Below are 19,959 nucleotides of genomic sequence, written 5' to 3'. Positions count from 1 at the left end.
AATTGAAAACTTTCTTCATTTTTACAGGTTAGGTCTTTCTGAATAAATTTGATGAAGCAAATGATGCCAAACTAACACATCTCTGAAAATGGAATAAATATTGGGAACCCAAACTCATGTTCTGCAGGATGCAATCAAACCCAAGATCAATTCCCTTACGATTGCTCAAATACAACTTGTGGAACAGAGAATGGCTAGAAAACAGCTCAGCTGCCATGCCCCTGTGAAAACTGACTAAGGATGAGGTTCTGCTGAAGAGTATTCTCAGCCAGGGTGCCAAATGTAAAGCAAAGCCACAAAGTTAAGAATCTCCAGATTATTACCTGAACTACATGCAATCAATTACACCAAGAGGTTGAATACACGGTTCAAAGTTTGATGTGGGAGAAATGGATTTCAATTCATGTGGATTTAGCACCAGTCCAAGGGAAAGAGGGAGTTGTTTCAGTGAACTGGGCTTCATTCACATTAGGCCAGGGCCAATGCCTAAGCAAGCTGAACAGCTGGAGCAGAAGATAAGGCTTTAAAATTAACTTCAAGGGATAGGCTGCGGTCGGGGGAGACAAAGCTTATAGCATGAAGGGCAAGGTAATGGTGACCAAACTGCCAGGTAGGGATAGTGTGTCCAAACAAAAGTGCACACCTTCAAGTGGGATTAATGCTTGGAAGGTCAATGTTATCATAGCAAACACGAGAAAATCTGCAGATGCTGGAAATTCAAGCAAGACACACAAAATGCTGGTGAACGCAGCAGGCCAGGCAGCATCTATTAGAAGAGGTACAGTCGACGTTTCGGGCCGAGACCCTTTGTCAGGACTAACTGAAAGAAGAGCTAGTAAGAGATTTGAAAGTGGGAGGGGGAGGGAGAGATCCGAAATGATAGGAGAAGACGGGGGGGGGGGGGGGATGGAGCCAAGAGCTGGAAAGTTGATTGGCTGGAGAAGGGAGAGGATCATGGGACGGGAAGCCTAGGGAGAAAGAAAGGGGGAGGGGAGCCCAGAGGAAGGTGAAGAGCAGGCAAGGAGTTATAGTGAGAGGGACAGAGGGAGAAAAAAGAGAGGGGAAAATAAATAAATAAATATGGGATTGGGTAAGAAGGGGACGAGGGGTATTTGCTGAAGTTAGAGGAGTCAATGTTCATGCCATCAGGTTGGAGGCTACCCAGACGGGATATAAGGTGTTGTTCCTCCAACCTGAGTGTGGCTTCACCTTGACCGTAGAAGAGGCCGTGGATAGGCGTATCAGAATGGGAATGGGACATGGAATTAAAATGTGTGGCCACTGGGAGATCCTGCTTTCTCTGGCAGACAAAGTGAAGGTGTTCAACGAAACAGTCTCCCAGTCTGTGTTGGGTCTCGCTAATATATAGAAGGCCACAGCGGAAGCACTGGATGCAGTATATCACCCCAGCCGACTCACAAGACTGAATCTATGTTAGCATAGATTCAGTTCTTAGTGCACACAAGATTCTTAACAAGGTAATTGAATCCATGACATACACAAACAATGGCTAATTACAACTGAATAATCTTTGTGCAGGTGTGGTCGCAAAGTGACCAAGATAAGGTGCCGTGGGAACACCGTTTAAATATCAACAGTTCACCACACATGTTAACAATTTGTTCAGTGGGACTGTGAAATATAACTGTTCTTGATCATGGTTAGTGAGGAAGATGCAGAGACAGTTCAAGAGGGGAGTTGATGGGCATGTGAGAGAGAAAAAGTTATGAGTAGATAAAGGTGGAAATGAGTCACAAGGGAATGGTCTAAGAGCTGGTATAAACACAGTAGGCTGAATGGTCTCCTTTGATGTGCTGAAAACTTATCAGAAATAGTTAGAATATTGTTGTATTCAGGGCATATGGGTGTATGTCACAAATGAAGGAATACATATTGGAAAAACATGAAGTCATCCACCTTGGTCAAAAATACACCTGATTCAATTTGACTGTTAGCCTTCACTCCACCAATCAACACACACAAAATCCTGGAGGAACTCAGCAGGGCAGGCAGCATCTATGGAAAAGAGTACATTTGATGTTTTGGGCTGAAAACTTTCGGCAGGATTGGAGAAAAAAAAGGCTGAGGAGTAGATTTGAAAGGTGGAGGGAGGGGAGAGGGAAACGTCAGGCAATAGGTGAAACTAGGAGGGGGTGGGATAAAGCAAAGAGCTAGGAAGTTAATTGGTGAAAGAGACAGAAGGCCATGGAAGAAAGAAAAAGGGGGAGGGGAAAGAAACCAGAGGGAGGTGATGGGCGGGCAAGGAGATACTTTATACTTTATTGTCACTAAACAATTGATACTAGAGCATACAATCATCACAGCAATATTTGATGCTGCACTTCGCGCTCCCTGGAGTACAAATGGATAGTAAATATTAAAAAATTTAAATTATAAATCATAAATAGAAAATAGAAAAGGAAAAGTAAGGTAGTGCAAAAATAACGAGAGGCAGGTCCAAATATTTGGAGAGTACAGCCCAGATCCAGGTCAGGATCCGTTCAGCAGTCTTATCACAATTGGAACGAAGTTGTTCCCAAATCTGGCCATATGAGTCTTCAAGCTCCTGAACCTTCTCCCAAAGGGAAGAGGGACGAAAAGTGTGTTGGCTGGGCGGGTCGTGTCCTTGATTATCCTGGCAGCACTGCTCCAACAGCGTGCGGTGTAAAGTGAGTCCAAGGACAGAAGATTGGTTTGTGTGATGTGCTGGGCCGTGTTCACGATCTTCTGCAGCTTCTTCCGGTCTTGGACAGGACAACTTCCATACCAGGTTGTGATGCACCCTAGAAGAATGCTTTCTACGGTGCATCTATAAAAATTAGTGAGGGTTTTAGGGGACAGGCCAAATTTCTTTAGCTTTCTCAGGAAGTAAAGGCGCTGGTGGACCTTCTTGGCAGTGGACTCTGCTTGGTTGGACCACGTCAGGTCATTTGTGATATTGACCCTGAGGAACTTAAAGCTTTTGACCTGTTCCACTTGCGCACCACCGATGTAAATGGGGTCATGCGGTCCACTACTCCTTCATCTTGCTGACGTTGAGGGATAGGTTATTGTCTTCGCACCATGCCACCAGGTTCTTAATTTCCTCTCTGTACTCAAACTCATCACTACCCGAGATACGGCCTACAATTGTGGTGTCATCAGCAAACTTATATATTGAGTTTGATGGAAACTTGGCTACACAATCATGGGTGTACAGTGAGTACAGCAGGGGGCTGAATACACAGCTTTGTGGGGCACCAGTGCTCAGAGTGATTGTAGAGGAGAGCTTGTCCCCTATTTCTATAGCCTGGGTCCTGTCTGTGAGGAAGTTGAAGATCCAGCTGCAGATCTGAGTGCTAAGGCCCAGGTTCCAGAGCTTAGGAATCAGATAAGATGAGAGAGGGACAAGGGGATGGGAAATGATGAAGGGGGGAGGCATTACTGGAAGTTTGAGCAATCGATGCTCCCCCCCCTTTCTCTATTTCCCATCTGTTGTAGCTGGAATTGATATCACAGCAACCACCTCTAATCTCTTCTACACGGCATCTTGCTGGAGAAACAATCATGCTTTTAGTGGAAGAATTTGCTCCAATTGGAACTGCATACTTCATAATATATTGAGTACAGTCCTGCCAAAGGGTTTCGGCCCGAAACGTCGACTGTACTTTTCCCATTGACGCTGCCTGGCCTGCTGAATTCCTCCAGCATTTTGTGTGTGTTGCTCAGATTTCCAAAATTTGCAGATTTTCTCTTGTTTGTGATTTGATCTTCTCCAATCAAGTCTGGTTGTCATCTCACGACTCCCCCTCTCTTTATACTGGCCGTGCACAGTTTCAACCCAAGACATCGACAATTCCCTTTCCCGCACAGATGCGACTGAGTTCATACAGCAAATTGCTTGTTGAAAGTAGAAGCACACTTGTCTCCCTTCCGCCTACTTAAGATGCGCATTATACCTGCCATTCCCATCAAAATATCTAGAACAAGGGCTCCAAAACTGGGGCAAACTGACCTCTCGGTTAATGGTATGGGTCCATGGCATGAAAAAGGTTGGAAACCCCTGATGCAGAAGCAAAACCTGCCAACCCCCCCACCCCCCCAAAAAAATAACCACTCTGGTTAACTCAATACTTTAAAATAATTCTTTGTTTAATTCAAACTGTAGCATCTGGTTTAATGCAAATGGCTTCCACAACACAGACATCACCAATCCCAATCACCATTCTTGACTAAACCATTGCAAGTGATAGCATGTTCCCTATTGTCAAGTTCCCTGAGTAAACCAGCTACCGCTGAATTTTTACACTGGATTTATTAATGACAAACTTGTTTATATGGCCCATGGTCCTGAGCTCCCCAGAAAGAAAAACACATCTCTACTACTGTAAACCTTTTGTAAGTTATAACTCACACAAACTGAACAAACAATGCAGAGCAATGGGAAGACTCTTGATCAGTAATATCGACAGAGCTAACCTGGGGTCACAATTTTTATTACTGAATTCAAATTTTTCATTTCTTAATTCAAAAAATAATCCAAGAAGCACTGATTATTGGACTGAATAATTAACTCATATCTAGAAGCAAACTGCCATTTAGTCCTTGTAACTGTCAACTTTATATAAAAAAACAAGAGAAACAGTACACTCCAAAAGACACCAAACCTCTTGCTGAATTCCTTTGAAGTAAATTGGCTGCTCTCCGCTGAATAAATTGCAATACACTAAAACAAAATCCAATTATTAAATAGGCAACATTTAATAATTATTATCTCAAAAAGGGACACATCTTTCAAATAGTTTGGTGATTTTTAATTCCTGTTTGTGTATTGATAATATTCTATTCTTCTTTAAGGTTGATCTGTTTTGGACGAACACGACGACTGAAATGAAGCAGCTTCATTTTCCATCAACTGGGTAGCTGTGATCTGAATACAGCCTGAGTCTAGAATCACAATCTAAGACAAGAGCACAAGAAGCCTACAATATCAACATTCCCAGCCAGAATGTCCTCACTAAATACATCTGCAGTCTTCCTTGCTTTTGCAGCTGGAATATATATCACAGCCACCATCTCTAATCTCCTCTACACAGCATCTTGCTGGAGAAATAATCATGCTTTTAGTGGGAGAATTTGTTCTAATTGGAACTGCATATTTATAACATATTGATTACATTCCCCAAACAGCTTGTTCTGATACACTGCTAAATTTGCTGCAGCTTGTTGAGTAAATAGACTTGGCTCATTAAAAGCTCCATCTCCTACTGATGGATGGACATTCTTGTCTCAGTAGCCACTCACCATCTAGTCTCTATGAAAAGAAATTAATAGGCCAATTAGCCTGATTTCAAGGACTGGTAAAGTTACAGTGCATTATTAAATCTGAAGTTTTGGCATACTTGGAGGCACATGATAAAATAGACTGTCGTCAGCATGGTTTCTTTAATGGGAAATTCAAGTCTAGAGTCTGCAGGCTTCAGCAGCGAGGGTGAGATGGAGCCGAGTCAGGGGTTGTTTCCTCACTAGAAGGACACATTCTTGGATCTGGAGTGGATGTCTTATCTAAGACTAATCTCTGAAGCAAACTGAATTTCACTTTGCGTTTAGTTTCCACCCTTGCCTAGTAATCATTTCCATGCATTTTTATCATGCAATTCAACTAATCAGATTACTCACTGATCACCTTTGATTATCATTAAAATCCATGCATAGATTTTGTGTACATCTCCTCCGACCTTGGCTTATACGTGTCATTTTCAGCTGTTTTTAAATTGATGCAAAAAGCTTAAACTCCTACTACTTTGAAGTGATATCATTGGTTCAACTTTCAAAATCCGCTGTCTCTGATCAAACTGCCCACTCCTCTCCACTTGGTTCCATCGGAATGAAATCAAAATGAAAGCAGCCATCAGATCACCAGTGACTGCCTCCACTCAATGGACCGCAGATAAAATTCACTCCTTAATACACCAATGAGTTTAAAATAGACAAGAAAAACAAAGGGCATAATGGTGAAGGACCTTTTCCGTTGAAGAACTAATTCTATAGATCTCGGCACTTTACAGTTAAGCAATAATGAAGGCACATTGTATCAGAAAGTTTGGATAAGATGGTCAGTGGAAACACCATCATGTCATACCTTATACTGACCTTGCATGCACAGACATGGAGAGTATGCAGGGTAGAGGCAAGGTTAAATGATATCATGCTCAACCTAAAACCACACCATCCACTACAAGCCATCTACATCCGACATGCTTCAGTTCTACTGCACTATCTTCTATCACTGCATCCACTTCGTTATGCTTAGTATTCATCCATTATGGAGGTAAAGAGGTCGACAATATCCATCCTTCACCTGCTAACTCCTACCTATACCAAAAGAACATCTTGCTTTGTGACAAAATATTGTACGTCTCTAGAGACCTCTAAGTGAGGATACCTAGGCAGTTAATTGCCTTTGGCGATTTCGTACTGCAACTCACTCCGTCTGCAGGGAAAGTAATCAGTTAAGTGAAAATATACAATCATTCAGTCAGAAAAACTGTATTTCACAGTAACATTTTAAATTTTTTTATGACTAGCTCTGTTGGTACTGATCTTTGGTGTAATTTGTGTGAATATCACAAAATTGTCTTCAGCTAAAATTACTCAATGCTTTCAGACCTCTTCAATTATTTTTTATTAAACTTTCCCACATTTTTCATCTTCTATTTCCCTGCGGGAAACGCCAAATTGCTCTTTCTGCCCACAAAGCAATGTCTGCACACCAGGGAAAGATGTGATTTCAAAGTGGATTAGATGTATGCACACTCACCAGTGAGGGCAGCAAAACATCAGCCAAGTAGACAAAGGTTGCTCCAAGTGTGAAGCCCACCCCTACAGGGAAGAAGGCGAATGCTCCGTAGCTCCCTGATGATTCTGCCATCTCAATAGCTGGGGCCAGCAGTGACCAGTACGAAGCGGCCAGCATAACCTACGGTACAGAAATAAAATGAGCATCAGCTGTAGTTACTGTGCTAGGCAAAAACCTTTAAGGATCTGAACAATATGAATTACATGTGAGGGAAAAAAGTCAGAGATCGGAGATCGTGTTCCCGTCTAACTAGTTGACAAGATCATCTTAAGTTCTCACTTTAGAAGCTTATCCAAACACAATGTCACCTGTTTTTCATCGAGACCCTGAAGTGGGAAGCAAACTAATAATGAAGAGGTGACAGACCGAATCACATTAATAAAATCAGAAAATGCTGGTAGTGTTCAGGAAGTCAGGTTGCTCTGCGAGAGGAAAGATTTAACATTTCAGGTCAATAACCGATCAGAAACAGTTTATTGAAAATGCCATAGGCCTCAAACAAATGTCTGTTGCTGTGCAGCTAACTGCCAGGCCTAATTGCATGTTTCTGCTTTCTGAAGGTAGAAAAGGACCTACATTTTGCCTTAATGGCAAAGGCAGTTCACTTGTGATGGCTAAACTGTCTTCTTCAGGGAGCTCATCAGCAAAAGGGAATAAATGCATGAATGAATATTATTCTCGACTAATTCAATGATTGACCATAGAATATGATGTCAATTAATGACGGATTACATTGAAAAAGAATGTGGTTTACAACGCAGACATTTCCACGTAACTAAATTATAAACTTTAACACCAGCAAACAATTATTCAAAACCTTATGAAACCCTATTTCAAGCTGTCTTCTTTTATGAAAAGATGATGCTACTTCAACAGTATCTATTTAAGCAACATATTTGCAAATAACCAACAATGACAAATACTAATTATTTAGAGATACAGCCCCTCCCAGCCCAATGATCCCACACCATCCAATTATACTAATTAACCTATCAACCCATATTTCTATGGCCTGTGGGAGGAAACCAGAACACCCAGAGGAAACGCACGGGGTCACAGAGAAAATATACAAACTGCTTGCAGATAACAACAGAATTGAACCTGGGTCATTAGTATTGTAGTAGCATTAAGACCAATTTATTCTTCTGCATCAAATCTATGCCATAGGTACGGCTTAGCCGCGTACCCTATGCCGTAGCCTGACGCACACCTCCCCAAAAATGTAACTACGCGTCGTGGCAACGCAGACCGCAACAACTGTGATTGGTCTGCTTGGTAGCATCGCATTTCCTCCTACACTGCAATAGCTTCCCACTGGGCGACTGAAGGGCAGGGAAGGAACTCTGGCTGCAATGCTTTCCATAAAGCTTTACAGACCTCCTGAAATCATGGAGGACCCTGTGCTTGACGCCAGTTTGTAGCCAGCTGCTACAGCCTGTTGACTTCCACCTGAAGCTAAAACTCGAATGGTGATTGCCAGTCTCTGAGTACACTATGCATACACTAATGCGAAATCAATGGCGACGATCAACCAAATCGTCAAATCGACCTGCCAATGTCCGAAAATATTTGAAATGCATTTCCTCGTCCATGTCCCTCAGTGGCCGGACAAGCACAGAAAATTCACTCTCCTTCAGTTTCAGTCGCCATTGTTTGATGTTTGAGTTTCTTCGTGTTCAGCTTCAACATGAAGAAACTCAACATAGTGGCATAGAAATGCCAGTTAGCATCTTGGAGGTGAATTGCAGAGTGACACAGACACACCAACGCACAACTATAAATGCTCACAACAGCGTAGGCTACGGTGTAGGCTACTACACAGAAGTATAAATCAGCCTTTATGCTAACACACTACCCCACTGGTTTTTTAACATTTAAGATCATTTGACCTCAAAAATGATTAGCATTTTGCTTTCATAATAATGTTAGATGACACCAGTACACTTTACACAATACAGAACCTTCAAAGCAATTTACAGCACAGTGTTTCTGCTTTGTTCTAAAAAATTAACTTGCAATTTGTACCAACTTGCATTTATGCAGAGCATTTACTACTGTTAAGTATCTGAAGGTATTTCGTAAGAGTATTTTCAAATAGTTAAAAATATATTGCCATATCTTCATTTTGGTACCTGAAAATCATGCACCCCTTTAATCAGTATCACTGTAAAACAAAATTAAATACATAAGATGCTGTGGTGTAGGAAGGCAAAAAAACACCAAAAAATTATCGGAGAAACTCAGCAAGTTAGGCAGCATCTGAGAGGGATCCCCTCCACAGACACTGTCTGACTTGTTTGAGTTCCTCCAGCACTTTGTGCATGTTCCAGCATCTCTTGTGCCTTGGTTGAGGAAGGCAAGTAGAATTTGGGATGTGCAGTCCATACTGGCCTTATCACCAGCACCTAGAGCCATTAGTAACAAATAAGACACCTACAGACACAAGATCAAAGAGATGGTGAGGGTCCTTGACGACGGATACTACTTTCTTGAGGGACCAGCTCTTTAAGATCTCCCCGCTCTCCCCGTGACCACGTGGGTTTCCTCCCACACTCCAGAGGTGTACCGGTTGGTACATAAATTGGTCATTACGAAAGGACCTGTGATTAGGCTAGGGTTAACCGGGGGTTGCTGGGCAGCAGGACTCAAAGGGCTGGAAGAGTCTGTTGCGCGCTGTATCTCAATATGTAAATATGAAAAAAGATGTCATATTTATGCAGGTCAGTGGGACTAGGTGAGAGTAAGAGTTCAGCACGGACTAGAAGGGCCGAGATGGCCTGTTTCCGTGCTGTAATTGTTATATGGTTATATGTCATAAAAGACTCTGTGCAAATTTCTGCCGATGTACCGTGGAGAGCATTCTGACTTGCTGCATCACCGTCTGATATGGAAGCCCCACTGCACGGGGACTGGAAAAAGCTACAGAGGGTTGCAAACTCAACCAGCTCCAACGTGGGCACTAGCCTCCCCATCATCGAGGACGTCTTCAAAAGACGATGCCTCAAAAAGTCAGCATCCATCATTAAGGATCCCCATCACCCAGGACATGCCCCCTCCTCATTCCTTCCATCAGGGAGGAGGTACAGAGGCCTGATGGCACACGGTCAACATTTTAGGAGCAGCTTCTCCCCCTCTGCCACCAGATGTCTGAATGGTCCATGAACACCACCTCACTAATTGTAACTTTAAAGTCTTGCTCTGCATTACTCCCGCAAAATGACAAATGTCACAAGCTACTGCGCGTCAATGAGAATAAACCCGATTCTTTTTCTGATATCTCCAGTGGTGGGAAGAGTTGCACCATGATGGAGCTGACTAAGTCTATACCCCCACCCCCCCACAGCCGCTTGTGATCCTGTGCACTGGAGCCTTCCTACGAGGTGGTGACACAGCCACCAGAAGCATGCACGGTGTGAAAAAGAAATAGAAAAAGTAAGTGAAAATTGAGTTCGCTTCAATTGAGTACAGGAAGTACTTGCCATTTCTTTGAAAAATTGTTATTGTTATTGCTGAACTATGATTAGATATTTCTGTAATATTTCTGGTAAATCGATAGCAGTCAGCGGTTTCTTTCCTTATCATGAGAGTAGATTAAATAGCTGTCCGTGGGAGATGGTTGTAAATGTCTGCATTATAGTGGGGCCACTTCTCAAACTTGCTTGGAGCAACTTGAGACTGCAAAAGGCACTATTATAGTTCTTTGCCTTCTTTCCTCATCTGTTCACCACTTCCTGAAGAAATTATAAACCTGCAGGATAAGGGGAGGGCAATATTATTCACTTAACGATAAGGGCACATCCAAAACAAAAATCAAATCAAGTCACAGGGAGGGAAGTGAGAAGCCAAAGGGGCCACCTCAGATGTAATCAGAGCAGAAGCAATGTGTGGACAGCATCTCTCAAGAAATGGCAGAATGGTTTATCATGTTTACAAAAGACTAAATACAAATATTGTCACAAATTTCTACACTTCCAAAGTTTGCTTGAAAAACTGAAGTGCTGATCAACAACACCTGGAACAAATTCAAGAACTTTTGATAAAAATAATGAAAATAAAACTTTCGGGAGAACTATATCAAAAACATGACATTTGAAACAATTATCTCACTGGAGGGACTTGTCAGAAATAAGATATGAAAGGACAGTTTGCAACTTCAGGCAGGGATCATGGGACCAGCAAGTAGCAACAATACCACATAATTCAAAGAACTGTGTTTCTCCAAATAAGTACTCCTGTAAACTCTGATTCATGTTGACACAAAGTTTAGTTCATCTAATGATTTTTTTAATAAATTTGGTTACGCCAAAGTTTGCTTGAGATTTTGTAAGTATTGCAGATAAACAAGCCATTATAAATGTGGCGGTAATGCACCATTATTTGGGTGCCAACTGTCGTAAACAAGACGGAGAAGAAGTAGCCATTATAATTTTGAATACCAAATCGGCTTTTATTTTTACCCAAGGTCAATGGTCATGAAAGTCATGTTAAGCAAGCCCATGATCTTTGTAGTACAGCTGCTGCCTCACAATGCCAGAGACCCAGGTTCAATGTCGACCACTAGTGCTATCTGTGTGGCGTTTGCATCCTCTCCCTGTAACTGCATGGGTTTCCTCTGGTAATGGGGTTTCTGCTCACGTCGCAAAGAGCTGGTGGTTTCTAGGCTAATTGCCATTGCAATTTGCTCCTATTGTGCTGGTGGGTGGTAGAATCTGGTCAGAGATGACAGCAATGTAGGGAGAATAAGATGGATGAATTAATGTACTACTTAGTGTAAATTGGTGGCTGATGGTCAGCACAGACTAGGTGTGAAGGACCTACTTCTGTGCTGTATATTTCTATGACTCTGTGACAGTTAATTATCGTTACACAGGCGTGTATGGGGTGTCCAGGGAGGGGTAGTACCTCTGGTGAGAGGGCTTGTTGTGTCTCCCTCAGGTCAGTTCGTCTGCCTTTGGTCCCCACCGGACACTCAGCTCTCACCTACGACTCCAAGTAGCTGTTTGCTTCTGACAGCAGCCACACCCTGGTGCACCATTTCGACAGCCGGGCCAAACCAGGTGAGAGTAGCTGGTTGGCCCCAAACACTGGTGAGATAGGGATACGCCTATCCTAGCATGAGAAGTCAGTTTTGGTGGACCGGGCGGATAAGATTAACAGTGAGATCCAACAGTCGGGAAGGTGATTCTGTAGAGCTCTGTGGTACACGAAGGGCATGGTGAGGCACAGAAGATGCCATGGCCATCCACTACAACACCAAGGAGGTCTCCAGTTGTGACAATCACTCATACCACTGGAACAGGTCTTCTGAGGTCGAGAGCAGAACTGCCCCAGAGCAAAGGCTTTCCCACTGTAAAAGCTTTCCCACACAGGTTCCTATTGTCATCATCGAGCCCAAGGATAGGAACAGGCCATTTCAGCTTGCTATTCCACAACCTTTATTTGGCTCTGTGCTGAACTAAAGATCTGTGGCCAGACAGTCTTTGTAGACTTCAGTTTAGAACACTAGTTGCTTGCATGATTTGTTTTTCTTCTCTCGGCACATTGGGTGTTTGATGGTCTTTTTTTTAAATGAGTTTTTTTTGGATTTCTTTGTTTTGTGGCTGCCTGAAAGGAGATGAATCTCAAGGTTATAGAATGTATGTTTGATAATAAATGTACTTTGAAACCAACGGAGAGCCAACATCCCCATATTCTGATCCAAAATACTTCATGACAGGAGGCAGCAGCATAGTCACAATCGCACTGCCTCTGCGAGTGAGTTGCTCCCCTCCGCTGTACCTTCGATACATGAGCCAGTAACCAAAAAGAGCAATGGGAGTCAGAGTGGTACATCAGGAACACGACCAGATGCTGAGGAAGGGAGTGAGGTCCACATATTCTGCATCAAACAAATGCCAATTGACCATTATATACAATTTGAAATATTGTGGAATATTGGTGGCTCGGAGTGGCTATTTGGAAGTTCGGTTGATCGCCGAGCTTGGCAAAATGTCTGCAGAGGTCTCGGCTCCAATCGAGAAGCCACCATCAGTGTGCAGTTGAGGGTGTTGTCTCCTGAGAATGTTCGCTTATATACTCCTCTGGGGTCCGAATGTTCACAGTGTTTTGAACCAGCCATGCAGGTCACAGGGTCCGATCAATATCCACTCTGACCCCAGAGGAGTCTGTAAGCCAGCATTCTGAGGAGACAACGCCCTCAACTGTACACAGGTGATGGCTTCTCAATTGGGGCCGAAACGTCTGCAGACATTTTGCCAAGCTCGGCAATCAACCAAACTTCCAAATTATCTGTGATGGAGTAGTGGAATGCTGTGGTCTGATCACAGACATTGTTTTCTGTGGCCACTAGCAGCTTGCATTCAAAGGGCCAGACGCTCACACAAGTGACAGATAATGCACTGTCGTCTCAGGTATGAGGAGGAGCAGGAGATTACCTTATCAAACCTGTACAGTCACGTGTATAATACATCGAAACATACAGTGACAAACAAGAGAAAATCTGCAGATACTGGAAATCCGAGCAACGTACACAAAATACTGGAGGAACTCAGCAGGCCAGGCGGCATCTTGGAAACGAGTGCAGTCGACATTTTGGGCCAAGACATACAGTGAAATGTGTCATTTGTGATGATAATGTGTTGGGGGCAGCCACAAGTGTCACCATGCTTCCAGCCCCAACGTAGCATGCTCAAATCCTACTAATGCTAACCCGTTTGTCTTTAGGACGTGGGAAAAGGCAAGAGTACCCGGAGGAAACTCACGTGGTCACGGGGAGAATGGACTCCTTGCAGACAGCAGGAGTTGAACCCGGATTACTGACGCCGTAAAGCATTGCGCGAACTGCCACACTACCACACCACCCGAAATGTTACACATTTCAACAGCACCATTACTGTAACTAAAAACACAAGAGATTCTGCAGATGCCGGAAATCCAAAGCAACACACACACACACACACACAAAATGCTGGAGGAACTCAGCAGGTCAGGCAGCATCTAAGGAGAGGAATACAGAGCCTCTCCATAGATGCTGCCTGAGCTGCTGAGCTGCTGCAGCATTTTGTGTGTATTACTGTGACTTGTGTGTTCATATGACCTGCTTCGTCATTACAATTTTACAAGAATTGTTTTTCATCCCACAGGGGCAATACCAATAAAATCTCTCTGCCTATATTTTCAATAAAAGGCTGACAGAGTTCAGCTGTGCTGTTAAAGCAAGGCATAATCTTTTTGCAACACATATAAAATGCTGGATGTCCTCCAGCATTCTGAATATGTTGGTCTGGATTTCCAGCAAACGCACAATCTCTTGTGTTACTAAATTCTTTGCCTCAATTCAATTATTTTAAGGTTCTCCACTTACTCAAAGCTTTGGATTTTTTTCTACTAAGTTTCTTAAATTTCTTTCAAGATACTCTTTAAAGCCTACCTATTGGTTATCAATTTTTTTTTAATTGCCTAAAGTCAGGGTTTGTTTGGTAACATTCCTGTGATGCCCTTTCATACCAAAATTGTCTATTTATTATCATTTCAAGTTGTTGCTCCCACATGGATAACTCACAGAATAACAGAATCAGCACCGAAGGAAAATATTTTAGTTACTTGACTCGTACCAATTCTACCCAAGAGAAACTCACTTTAATCATGCCTCAGCCTTTCCCCACGGACCTGCAAATTCTTTTTGTTTGGGTACTTATCCAGCTCCCCTTAAAACATTCAGTCAGCCTTCTCCAACCTCGCACAGTGAAACAACATTTTTCCTGATGGCATGAACATTGACTTCTCTAACTTCCACTAATGCCCCACCTCCCCCTCGTACCCCATCCGTTATTTATTTATATACACACACATTCTTTTTCTCTCTCTCTCTCCTTTTTCTCCCTCTGTCCCTCTCACTATACCCCTTGCCCATCCTCTGGGTTTTTTCCCCCCTCCCCCTTTTCTTTCTCCCTGGGCCTCCTGTCCCATGATCCTCTCACATCCCTTTTGCCAATCACCTGTCCAGCTCTTGGCTCCATCCCTCCCCCTCCTGTCTTCTCCTATCATCTTGGATCTCCCCTCCCTCTCCCACTTTCAAATCTCTTACTAGCTCTTCCTTCAGTTAGTCCTGACGAAGGGTCTCGGTCCGAAACGTTGACTGTACCTCTTCCTAGAGATGCTGCCTGGCCTGCTGCGTTCACTAGCAACTTTGATGTGCATTGCTTGAATTTCCAGCATCTGCAGAATTCCTCGTGGTAACATTTTTCCTCACATCACTTCTGTTTCTTTTAATACTGTCTTCAATTTCTGTCCTCTTATTCTTGACCCTACTACCAATGAGAATGGGCTCCATCCACCCATACTCGTTTTGATTTTAAGCGCCTTTCAGATCCCCCTCACCATCTCCTCTACACAAAAGAACAACCCCAGCTTCTCCAGCCTATGCACATAACTGAAGTCTCCCACCCCTGTAATTATTCAGGTAATTTTCTCCCACACTGTCTCTAAAGCATTCATATTCTTCCTAAAATGTGGCACCCAGAATGGAAACAATACTCCAATTGTGGCTAAACCAGTGATTTATAAGGTTCATCATGCAGTCCTATCCAAAAACCATGGGATCCCATCCTTTTTTTAAAACTGTTTCTCAACTTATCCTGCCACTCAAATAACTGATTATATATAGCCCCAAATCTACTGGACTTGTAAACTTCTTAGTTTATATTGTCTCTTCTCATTCCTCCTAGTAGAGTTTAATACCTTTCACTTACCAGGATCTAATTTTACCTGCTACCTATTTGCCAAATATAACAGCTCAAGAACCACCAAGTTTGCAAATTCGCAATTATGCCCTGTAAACCCAAGAACACATTGAAAAATCTGCAGAAGAAAGAATTCAACCATATATAATTCCCTTCAGTCCATTAAACAACCCTTCACTACAAATATCTGCTTTCTTTAATGCATGCTGCAGGAGTCTTTTCTATGTTATACCTTCAATCTTTAATAACAAGCCTATTTAATACTCTTTGAAAATCGATACAGACTATATCAATCACGTTTTCTTCATCACCATTCTCTATAATTTCATAACAATGACTATCAGGTTAATTGGTTACGTTTTGTTTTCACAAATCCATGCTGCCTTCCCTAGAACAATGCATACGTATACGTCCAATTGACTAATAATTATTACCTTGATCAGAATTTTGCATACCAGAGAGATTGCACCGATTGGCCTGTAACTACTGGGTTAATTCCAGTGCCCTGTTTCAAACAAGTGTGTAATGTTGTAAATTTTCCAATCCACAGGTTCAATCCTGAAGATAGTCTTTGGAAATTTATGGTCAGTGCCTCTGCAATTTCCTCCCTCATTCTCCTCAGCAAACTAGGATCAAATAATTTATTTGTCTTTCACTGTGGTTAGCCTTTCTCCTACCTCCTCTTTATCAGTGTTTGTGTGATGTAAAATCTTAATCACAAAAACCTGCAACCCAACCCCCGCCCCCACCCCACCCCACCAAAACGGCAATCTCAGGATCTCAGCGAGACGACCAACAAACTCAACTAGATGTTTAGAACCAGTATTGTGTGTGATACTGGTTACACTCTAAGATGCAGGAAAATGATGCCAATGCTACTGATGAAGGTCAGCCTTCTGTCTCACCAAAAAAGTGATTCTCCTCAATCAAAAGTGACTGCAGACATCTTTCAATAAAAATATAGTACTGCTTATACCAGGAAATTTGTAAACTACTTACTTGTACTCTCAATTATAGGAAACTGCGAAGTCTAAAAGGATTGCTTTTGAATGCAGAAATGCAGATGAGACCCACAGTCAGGCGATCATCCCTACCAGCCTCGCGATTGTGCTGAAGCAATTTTATTTTTAATTATATATATATGGAAATTTAATTTTTATTCATGTGTGAACACTTTTAGTTCTTAAACATTATTAAATTTGCGCAGAAGGCTGGAGAATCAATTTAATGCGACTCATTACCTTGTCTAAAAACAAGAACTCTACAATGTGCCCGGGAGCAAAAAAAAAGCAGGTGAACAAATCAAGCTTCAAAATGAAAATAGCAATGGAATACAGTGTTGCCAATTTATTAGGTACGCCTGCTCATCAATGCAAATACCGTATGTAATCAGCCAATCATGCGACAGCAACTAAATGCATAAAAGCATGTAGGTATGATCAAGAGGGTCAGTTGTTGTTCAGACCAAACATCAGAATGGGGGAGAAATGTGATCTATGTGACTTTGACTATGGAATGATTGCTGGTGCCAGATGTGGTGGTTTGAGTATCTCAGAAAGTGGGATTTTCATGCACAACAGTCGCTAGAGCTCACAGAGGATGATGAAAAGCATCCAGTGAGCAGCAGTTCTGTGGACAAAATCACTTTGGTAATGAGAGAGGTCAGACTGGTTCCAGCTGACAGGAATGCAACAGTAACTTGCATAACCACCTGTTACAACAGTGGTGTGCAGAAGAATGTCTCTGAATGAACAATACCTTGGAGTGGATAGGCTGCTGCAGCAGAAGACCACGCCGGGTTTCACTTCCGTACCAAATAAACTGGCCACTCAGTGTATGTCCTCAAGGCTGACCAGCCTTTGCTATGATCATGACTGATCTGCCACTGCCTCATCTTCTCTTCTGTGCCAGTTTCCCACAGTCTTCACGTACTTGATCTTTCAGAGATTTACCTACTTCCTCTGTAAATGTCCACAATGAGTGATCATCTGTAACCCTCTACGGTAGATAAATTGAGAGATTCACTTCTGAGGGAAGAGGTGCCCACGTACAGTAGCTGCTCACTAATCTTGTAACTTTGAACAAGATGCTCCCACCAGAGGAAGCATCTCACAAACCAACCCGACCTACCTCCTAAGGATCTTGAATGTTTCAGTAAGATCAGTAACCACAAAACTCGAAAGAAAATGGATCTAATTTCCTTCGCTGTGTGGTTTGACAGTCTTCTTGTCCCAGGGATTAGCACAGTGAATCTATTTTTGCACTTCCTCCATAACTGGCATGTAACATATAAAGTTTACACATTGGGACAGTTTCAACCCTCTCCCAGCCTTGCCTACAACAGATTGGAAATAGTCTGGAATACTGCAATAAATTTAAACATTCTAACACAAATTATAGCCTGACTTGTTACACAAGTGGAGCTGCAAACCATCATGAGTGAAATCCAAACTCCATTCATTGCATTGCTCATGCTGAAAAAGTCTGTTGACCATGCTCCATGAACTCCAGTGACTTAAACTTTCATTCGTAAGTAGAAATTTGAGTCACTCTGGCACAGCAAAGTGCACTACTATGGGCAGAATTGAACCCTCACCTGACCACACATGAATATTCATAACAAAAATATTAGCATACATACTCTAATACTGGGTGCCCAACCTATTTCATTATGCCATGGACCAATACTCTTAAGCAAGAATCTGTGGACCCCAGGTTGGGAACCCCTGCTCTAATGCATTATACTCAGGTCAGGACGCATTAGAAACAGATTCTGAAATGGGTCCTGATGCAGGGTCTCGGCTAGAAACATCAACTGCTTATTCCTCTCCGTAGAAGCTGCCTGACTTGCTGAGTTCCCCCGGCATTTTGTGCATGTTTCTCCAGATTTCCAGTATCTGCATAATCTCCTGTGTTTAAAACAGATTCTGTTCCATGCACTTGTCTGTTTGCAATCAGCTTTTCTGAGAACCTGTGAAGAACTTCTCACTGATGGCCAACTAGAAATTATTTCATCTACCTACTCTTCTTTTAGTAGTCTGCAGATGGAAACATTGCATGCATTGAAATTTTAACTACCATTAGAGATCATTACCTGCAAATTAAAATCGTAGTTTTTCTAAAAGAAAACAAATTATATTAAGCTAGTATAACATGCAAAATTGTTTTCCACTCTACCCTCAGGCAACACCTCCATACTACATACTGGTCTTTGTTAATAAAAGTGTTGTGATCTCCAACCCAATTCAGATTATCTTCAGGGCATCAGCGAAACCTTTGGCTATCTGAAAAGGTTGGGCGAAGATCACAACTGTCCACTAATAACAAAGTTCATGGTCTACATAGTCAGTGATCATCGTTCTCCTGTGTACATCAAAATATGGACTACTTACAGCTGCAATCTCAAACACTGTAGGGAATCACATTCATTATCTCTGCAAATTCCTCTAACTTCACCTGCAGGATGAGCAATCCAATGTCAACATCCTCTCCCAGGCCAGCAACGACAATACCTAGGCTCCAGTTGAACTCAGCTGATCCGGGTGAGCTAACCATGCTGATCATAGTACAAACACTAAACTACAAAATTAGGCACTCCAACTTGAGTTCTGGACAACAAAAACCATCAAGGTGACACTTCTTGGGGAAAAAAAATGTTCTATAGGAGTTCCTGGTCATGACTACTCAAACGATGAAGAAATGTTTGGGAAGGAACTAACAACCATTGATCTCTTCAATGGAGACATGCAGAACACTAAAGCAAAACTGGGAATGCACCATTCCCGACAACAGTGATCCACATCCCAAGTGACGTGGCAAGGTTGACGGACCTGACAGTGGTCTTGTGAGCTAACTCAAGAGTTCTCAGAAATGGAGTGGAAGCAAGTCACCTTTGACCCCCAAGACGAGAAAGAAGATTGTATTGAATATAAAGCACAGAAGGTTGATTGGCCTGACTACATTATGCCAGTTTTTCTCATCCACATAAGCATCCAAGAAGCTTTCAGGAAATTATTCTATTCCTTTTCATTCGGAGTTAATTAAATTTCCTTTTCAATGAATCAAGGTGACATGTCTCAACTAACATGTGGATATGGGCATCAAATTCCAACCATTTTCAGACCTGTTCAAGATTATATTTATATTTATAAATATTTTTGTTCTCCCAACAAGTGGAAACATTTTCCCTTGATATAGAATGATTTACTCAAACCCTGAAATAAGATTCACATTGTTATATTTGCCTTTTTATGGCCTTATTAATTTTAGTGACGTTTATGAAATACTCAGGCTCCCTTTAGGTCCTTAATTCAATTTAATCTCTTATTTTATAATTATGTCTTCTTTTCCTCCCAAAAGGCACCAGCTTATGCATGGAAA

General features: G+C 42.2%; 1 protein-coding gene across 3 annotated transcripts in view; it reads right to left on the bottom strand.

Moving 5' to 3' along the window:
- The window catches only part of LOC140187171 (zinc transporter ZIP11-like), an 840,422-nt gene that overhangs the window by 749,741 nt on the left and 70,722 nt on the right, over positions 1–19,959 (bottom strand). For all 3 annotated transcript variants that reach the window (XM_072242190.1, XM_072242191.1, XM_072242192.1), the window contains exon 3: positions 6,800–6,958. In XM_072242190.1, coding sequence (XP_072098291.1) covers positions 6,800–6,958 — 159 coding nt within the window. The remainder of the gene's footprint in view (positions 1–6,799; positions 6,959–19,959) is intronic.

Source organism: Mobula birostris, chromosome 24 (assembly GCF_030028105.1).
Source record: "Mobula birostris isolate sMobBir1 chromosome 24, sMobBir1.hap1, whole genome shotgun sequence".
NCBI classification, from domain to species: Eukaryota; Metazoa; Chordata; class Chondrichthyes; order Myliobatiformes; family Myliobatidae; genus Mobula; species Mobula birostris.
Note: the sequence above shows the minus strand (reverse complement) of the source record. Positions and strands in the feature narration are given on the sequence as shown.